The sequence below is a fragment of the Crocodylus porosus genome, unplaced genomic scaffold (genome assembly GCF_001723895.1).
Source record: "Crocodylus porosus isolate Cpor-Errol unplaced genomic scaffold, CroPor_comp1, whole genome shotgun sequence".
Taxonomy (NCBI): domain Eukaryota; kingdom Metazoa; phylum Chordata; order Crocodylia; family Crocodylidae; genus Crocodylus; species Crocodylus porosus.
The window spans coordinates 1,084,209-1,091,611 of NW_017728922.1; the positions used below are offsets into that span (position 1 = coordinate 1,084,209).

At 59.7% G+C, this 7,403-nt stretch overlaps 1 protein-coding gene across 2 annotated transcripts in view; it reads left to right on the forward strand.

Annotated features, from left to right (window-relative positions):
* The window catches only part of TTI1 (TELO2 interacting protein 1), a 16,248-nt gene extending 10,594 nt beyond the window's left edge, over nt 1–5,654 (forward strand). For both annotated transcript variants that reach the window (XM_019539507.1, XM_019539508.1), the window contains one exon: nt 4,336–5,654. In XM_019539507.1, coding sequence (XP_019395052.1) covers nt 4,336–4,588 — 253 coding nt within the window. In that variant the 3' untranslated portion in view covers nt 4,589–5,654. The remainder of the gene's footprint in view (nt 1–4,335) is intronic.
* The last annotated feature ends 1,749 nt before the right edge of the window (nt 5,655–7,403 follow it).

Genomic DNA, 7,403 nt, shown 5'->3' on the forward strand with positions numbered 1-7,403 from the left:
GTGAGAGACAAGGGGCCCAGAGACAGCTCCAAGCATGTGCACCGGACCACAGAGGTAAAGAAGGGGAGGCCAAAGACCACCTTCCTCCTGGCAGAGCCGACTTCCAAGGGGGGTTTCCTGATCACCCTCTGGGATCTCATGACCACCCCTGCCAGCCAGCCAGCCACCAGCTTGAGTCATTCGCCAGGCACCTGGCTGTCTAGGCCAGACTGCCCCCAGTAGGCTAGCTGATTATGGGGCAAGCCCTCGTCACAGATATCCTGCTCAGCCCTGCCAGGATTTAGCTCTGGACGCTTCAGCCCTTTAGGGCTCCACAGCTGCCCCAGCACACAGACCTTGACCCCCGGCTTCCCTTGATAACAAACACTGCAGTTTCTCCACCTCTGGGGTGCAGAGGGGGTCGTGGCTACGTATGCCCCAGGTATTAGCTGCTGTTGGGCACAGGCAAGCCCCAGGCTGTAAGGGTTTGTAGCTTGTGTGAGTCCAAGCTTACTCCCAGAACAGTCTCTACCTCGCTACACAAGATTTCCCTGTTTCAGCGCATGAGCTGCTTTTTAAATAACAAGCAGTGTGCTTCTTCCTGCTTGAAAACCACCACAGCTGTCTGCGCCAGTCTTTCCTGCAGCAGCACCTGTGTGTAGACGCAGGGCACGAGGCTGGAATCATCCTCCCAGTACGCGAAAGACTTCCTGAAGCTTTAGACCAACGTGAGAACAGGAACAGATCATTGAAATGCCATAGCAGCCCGAACCATAGTGGGAGTGCGAGTGACAGCTCGAATGCGTGTCGCTGCTGCAACAACTGTCCGCAGTAAAGAGGGACTTAGAGTCCCTGCGCTGATTAGATGCAGCAAGCGCTGGCATTTCACGGCTCGGGGCTGGTGCTGAGCTACAGATTGGGTCCTGACTGTGCCACTTGATGCCTGACGTGCCAAGAGCGAGGGTCAGAGTTGGACCCGGCGTGGTCACATACTGCTCCATGGAGTGGGCCCCGTATGAACGCTTTTTGGCGCCCACGGGGAGGTTTCTGTGATCAGGGAGGGAGAAGGAAGGGCCAAATATCCCTGGCCAAGCTGCCGCCGCTGCACACAATGAGGTTTTGGCTGTTGATCTGGAGCTCCGAGCCACCTTTGGGAAGCTCTTTAATCCCATTTGTGGAAGCCGGCCATTTGATTAGATGAGCTCGTGGGATTAAATGAGTTTGGTGAGTGCATCTTAGTGAAGCATCCAGCAGGCAGCAATAGACAGTGGCCAAGGAGAGCCAGCAGGGCTGGGGGAAAGGAAACGGCATCGGTGTGTGATACAAGTGCCTGCCGCCTGGTCGTACTCAAGTGAGGGGTTATTGACCCAGTCTGGTGATCGGGATTGGGATTGGGATCGGAAAGGAGCCATGCATGCTGGAGCTGCATGTTACTGAATCCACATAGAAAGGGGCAGGGCCCGCAGTGGCTGGTGGGGAGCCTTTGGCCAGTACACGTGCTTGGGAAGGAAGATACCGCCTCAAAGTAGACATCTCTCAGAGGAAAAGGCTGCTTTCCACCTGGGTCTCATTTGAAGAAACAACAAGCGATGCGAACGTTAACATCCCCATTCACTTCCCACAAGAACCGTCTGGCATCGTCAGTTCAAAACCCAAAGAGACGGACCGACGGGACCCAGCATCCATAAACATCCTTTGTTCCCCAGAACCACCTTTCTGGGTGTGCAGTTTGTAGAGGAGTGTGACACGACACGGCGTGGTGCAAGCGCTTCACGAAGGAATGTGGGGGTCAAATAGGGAAAGGAAAAAAACCATTCAACATCACAGGTTTTTGCAGGACAGGTAGGTATCTGTCCCCTGTGTCTGGCCTTGCCGACGTCCACCACGAGCTCTTTTGCCTGGTCATAGATGTTTGGCAGAGGGAAGCAACAAGCCATAGAGCAGCCATCGCTCTGCCAGCCCGGTCATATCATTTCCCCGGCGCTTGCCATGGCTGCGCTCAGCGGGGGCAAGGCAAGGAGAATAGCCGCCCTCCACTCGGTGCCAGCGGAACAAATTGTATAGCAGGACTGGAACAAGCCGGAGCTATTTTGGGGGCTTTTAGACACCAGAGTTGATTACACAGCAATAAAGATGCCTCTCCTGGTTTGGCTGCCATAGTTTATCGGATACTTATTGACAGCTGTCAATGGCAGGCTGGGCTGGAGCACACTAAAACGGCCACCTGCACAAAGCAAAATTCAATAAAATTACATTTAAGTTTAAGGAAAAAAAACCCTGGATTATCCCCCGGATTCTTTGCCATGGAAACAGAGGTTGCTTAGGAACTGCCAAGGAGTAAGTTTGAAAATGTAAAAGTCAAGTTGTTATTTCAGCGGCACAGCACTCCAGGTTATCAGGAGATAATCACTCGCCTTGGGCCATTATGGGCACAAGAGGCTGCCGAGTGCTTCCTGTCCTCCAGGGACGAGATAATCTCTCAAGAGGCGCTTTCTCCGGAGCGGCTGGCAGGGGAGAGGGAGGAGTGCCGACGTCTTTGTTGGAAGCCTGATTGGCAAAAGCACGTGCGTGCTGGAGGAGCTGCAGTCTCCGTGCTCCCCGGTGCGTCTGCGGGACCAGCGCCCCAGCTGCACGTGATGTGGGTGTTTGCATGCGAGCACCCATGGGCGTCAGCTCATCCTTAAGTTAGTGGGGACCCTGCCACAGTCCTAGTAATCTGTAGTCTGTGACAAGCTGGTGCTTCATGGTGCCCACAGTAGAGGCAGCTCCTCTGGCAGCTTGCAGAGCAAATTGGGGTGGGGGGTTGCACAACAGCATGGTTTTGCAAAAGCGCAAAGGTTGCAGGTGGGGGGGCAAGGAAAGGGGCTTCTGGCCTCTTGCCCTCACTTCTGTGCTTGTCTGAGCTGCCTGTTGCTTCTTGTGGCCCCTTGAGAGCACGGGGTCTCGGGCAGCAGGGCCCCCACCCTGGGGGCTGCTTCCTGCAGGGAGCTGGCCTTGTTTGTGGGGTGGCAGCTTTGGGTTTGCTTTGTAGAGGCAGGGAGACGCGTCCAGTGCCGCCAAGAGACACGCAGGCTCCTTAGCGACTGCTCCTCTCCCCCATGACCCATCTTCTCTCTGCCTCCCCGCGGCAGGACAAGCGGAGCGAGTTCAGATGTCGCGGTTGCTTGTCACACCCCCGTCCTCCTGCAAAGCAGCTCTGTTAATCCCGATCCCAGTGCAAATATTCAGCCACGTTTACTTGGTTTGATAATCCCCTGGCACGGGCTTGGCAACAAGCAGTGGCCATGGGCCCCACGTTGCTCACTGAGGGCAGCCCTGCTTGGACAGTCAGAGCCAGCTGTCTGCAGGGTCGCACCCCAGAGGTTGGGGCCAAGTCAGAGAGGTGTTTGGGTGTCTGCGGGTGCAAAGAGGCGGCCTGGGGATTTACCTGCGGGTTTCAGCAGGAGTTGGGTCCTGGAGCACGTGTGCAACCCCTGGCCCCAGCACCGCGCTGCCCCCTTCGCCGTCTTGTTAGCATTTGGCCCAGCTCTGAGCGGGTGCCGGTGCGCTCGGCCCCCGGCTCTTCCTGCTCCCAGACTCCCCAGGGTGCGAGAGGCTCAGATCCTGAACCCAGGGGACGCCCCCCCGAGCTTCGCTCCATCCTTTCCTGGCAGAGGGGAATTCAGGGGGAAGCAGCAGGAGCGGGGCAGGAGGTTGCTGCTTTTCTTTCAAACAAAATCCACCCAGTTCTGTCCCGGGAAGAAGCAGGACAGGCGCAGAGGCCTCCAGGACAGACCCCGAATTGGGGCAGTGTTTGGAGCACCCCGGGGTTACCCAGCCAACGAAGGCCCCAGCGTGGGATGCTGCTTTGTTCCCTTGGCCAGCGGGGACAGCTCCTCGTGGCTGGGCTCCTAATCTGTGCCAGGGTGTTTGGTGGGAGGCCAGGGGCTGCTGCCCTCCGGCAGAACCGGTGCAGCCTGCCTCGAGCTGACAGATCAGTTGTTTTGCTGGGAGAGACCGAGTCCCAGATGCACCAGCAGCGCCCCGTGGGGCTGCGTCTCAAACCCAGCGGCGCCTGCCCGCGGGGGGACGGGCTGCTTTAGCCAGTCTCTGCCCAGCAGCAGTGAGGCCCTCACCTCTGTCTGCCCAGGGTCCCTCGTTTTGCTGCCTCCCCTGCCAGGCTGGCATTTTGCACAGAGGCCTCGGTGCTGCTACATCCGCCAGGACCTCAGCACCCCTTCACGCTTACACCAGGGCTGCCTTGGCCTCTGGGTTCGGCGCTTCCCTCTGCCCTGCTCAACTGTCACGCCAAGTCCCGAGGCCGGTTACTCGCCCGTTGCTGGCCCGCCTCACGCTGCTCTCCCTTTCTCTCCAAAGCGTTTTCCTCCACCTGATGCACGTGGACCCGGATGCCACCTGGCTCCTGCTGAACGGGGTCTGCTGCCCTCACCGATACCCGCCTCCCCACGCCAGCCTCCGGCCCGTGCAGCTCAGCGGGATGGGCCGGCCCCGGGGCGAGCTCACCGACAACGTGCTGCACCTGCTGGGCGAGCTGGAGCAGCGGGAGCGAGCGATGCTTTGGCCCAGGACCCAGGGAGCCCCCGAGCCGCATGGTCCACCCCCTCCCTGACCAACGCACCGCAGGGAAGGGAGGTGCTGCAGGAGCCCTGGACGCTTGCTGGGAGATTCCTGCTGTCCTGGGGGCGCGCTGGCTGTCCCAGGGAGAGCAGATGTGGGCGCCGTGCAGGTAGGGCCGGCCTGGGCCTGGCCGGGCTCGCACTTCTCCAGTGCTACAGGCTCACGTGTGGGAAGGGCCATGGCTGACAGGTGCCTAATGCACTGCTGCTGCTTGGGGCCTGCGGGGTGTCCCTCCTGCCCTGCCCCAGGCCAGAAGACGGTGCTGCCCTGTGCCCTTGCTCGCAGCAGATAAGAAAGCTCGTGCCCTTTGCCCTCCCCGTGCAGCAACTGGGATTCAGTTTCCTCCTCACACCAACCTTCAGAGCAGCCTATTCCCCTGGGTGTTGGGCAGCCCATGCTTTGTACCGGTGCTTGGCGTTAAAAGAAACAGCACCACCCTCCCCTCCCCCTGAGCGGAGATAGCACGTTGCCACCCCAGCCCCGTGTGTCGGCTTTGTTTGCTAGTGTCCTTTGTAGTCGCAGGCTCGGCCTGCACGGCGGGATGCGTGCTCAGAGGCTGGGCCGGCAACACAGGCGCAGCTGACAGCCGCCGTGTCCTGCATTCAGAAGATGGATGCAAGTTCCTGCCCCAGCCCCGGGCTGCATCCTGCACTCTGCTCCTGGCAGGGGAGAGGAAGAGCTTCAGGGATGGGATCTGAGCAGCAAGAGGCATTCACTCTCCCCTGCTCCGTGTAATGCTTCCCAGGCCGCCTGTCACACTGACATGAGGCCTGTGCTCCCGTGCCCAACACTGCTGCAGGACTTCGGCTCCCAGCACAGGAAGCAGGTGTTTGAATAAAGCAAGAGACTTGTTGCATCAGCAAAGCTGCCCCGAGCCTCTCTGGTCCACGCTGGATTCCCAAAACGCCTTTCCCTGAAAGGAGCTGACACATGGGTTCGTAGGCAGCAATTAGCCCTCCTGGATCACGCTTGCAGCCTCATCTGATCATCTGTCTGCGTGATTGTTGTCAACCCCAGAATGAGCGAGTGAGCGCGCTATGGCGAGCTACAGAGCCGGGGCCTGGCTGCAGAGGAGGCCACGTGCTGCGCGGCTGCCTGCTCGGCACTCTCCCTTTGGGGCAAAACCCCAAAGGACTGCGGCCCCGTGTCCCTGTCCCTGCCCCAGACAGAGCCGCTCTCACTTCCCCGACAGCCACATGAAGGATCGTTTCTAGAGAAAGGGGTTCGAATTTCATAGAGTCACAGACAATGAGGGTGGGAAGGGACCGCAGGAGGTCACATTTAGTCCAGCCCCTGCCCAAAGCAGGGCCAGCCCCAATATCATCGTCCCAATTTCTACCAACTGCTTCTGTCCTGGGCTGAATCTGTGCCTCTTGCTTAGGCTGGCTCCTGCCTGCTAGTTTCGGTAGGCTGCTTGCTCTGCGCATTACACTGCCCCTTCCCTCGCCAAGGGCTGGCAAGGGGAGAAAGGACTCCCCTGCCCTTGTCAGCATTTATCATGGGCCCAAAACACTCAAAGGGGCCTGGCCACTGCACCCGCTGTCAGTGCAAGGCAGGGAGGAGGTTTGGCGACGGGAGGTGGCTGAAAGACTTGGGAAAGGGACACACTCGGCAGCTCTTGGTACCTTCCAAGAGGACTTTGGGAAACTTTCCCTGCAGAGCGCTGGGCCGGCCAGGCTAAAGAGCAGGCCTTTGGCTGGGGGTGCAGCACATTGCATTTGCAAGCTCGGCCGAATTGGGGCCCAGATGCCAGTGTCCTGGGCCAAAGAGCTGGGCACAGCGTCAGAGCTCCCCAGCTTTGCAAAGGGAAGCCAAGCAGCCAGAGGGGAAAGGAAGGACGCCTTGCCAGGGCAGGGGAAGGGAGAGAGAAAGAGGCAACCCGAGCAGACACAGCTGCATCCCTACATGCTTGTGTCTGTTGTGGAGTCATCTCCCGCGCCCGCCCGAGTCCTCCGTGCAGGGACGGCTCCTCCTGTGGTAGGAAGGGCAGGGCAAGCGCTGGGCTTGAGCGGGGGCACCGAACACAAGATTAGCAGCCTGTCCTCAGTCTGAAACCCTCCATCTATGTGTTGAAACCCTGGGCAGGGACCACGCCGGGCCCCAGGCTGAGTCACCCCAGCTCGGGGGCAACGTGGGACACACACATCCCACCAGTCCCCGCTGCCCCAACTCCCCACGTCCTCTTGTCAAGGAAAGCCTAACGGATTCGTTCAATATGCTGCTAAATAACTGAGCTGGGAACCTGGCTCCGTCCCCTGCCTCCAGCGGGCTCTTTCCAGCTTCCTCCATCCTCTGGCACGGTTTGCTTTGACCCGCAGGCGAAGACCCAGCGGCCCAGGCGAGCGAGGCCGGCTGGCCCCGCAGGTGGGTCTGGCACGGACCCAGAGTGCGGCCGATCGGGGCGCAGGTGCCGGCGTCCTGGCCCCAACACCAGGGCTGTGCAGCCGAAGCGTGCGGGAAGAGTCACGTACCCGGGGAGGGCAGCGGGGAGGTGTTTGCACCCTCGCCTCCCGTGCCCAGGGCTCCACCCGGGCATGGATTTCCCCCACGCGGCTTCTCCCACCCAGGCCATGGCTCTCGTCCTCAACGCAATGGCTTGATGGCTCCGTTGCGGGCTGTCAGCAGGCTCCGTCTCCGGCTGGCGCGTGCCATGCTCCGCAGCGATGGGGAGACAGCCCGTCTCCGTAACACGGCGGCGCGCCTCTCCTCGGCTTCGTTATCTCCGCGGCTTTATTACAGGCAGAGTAAATTGCTTTTGTTTGAAGCGGGATAATGGTCAGAAAAGTGACTCTGTGGAAATGACATTT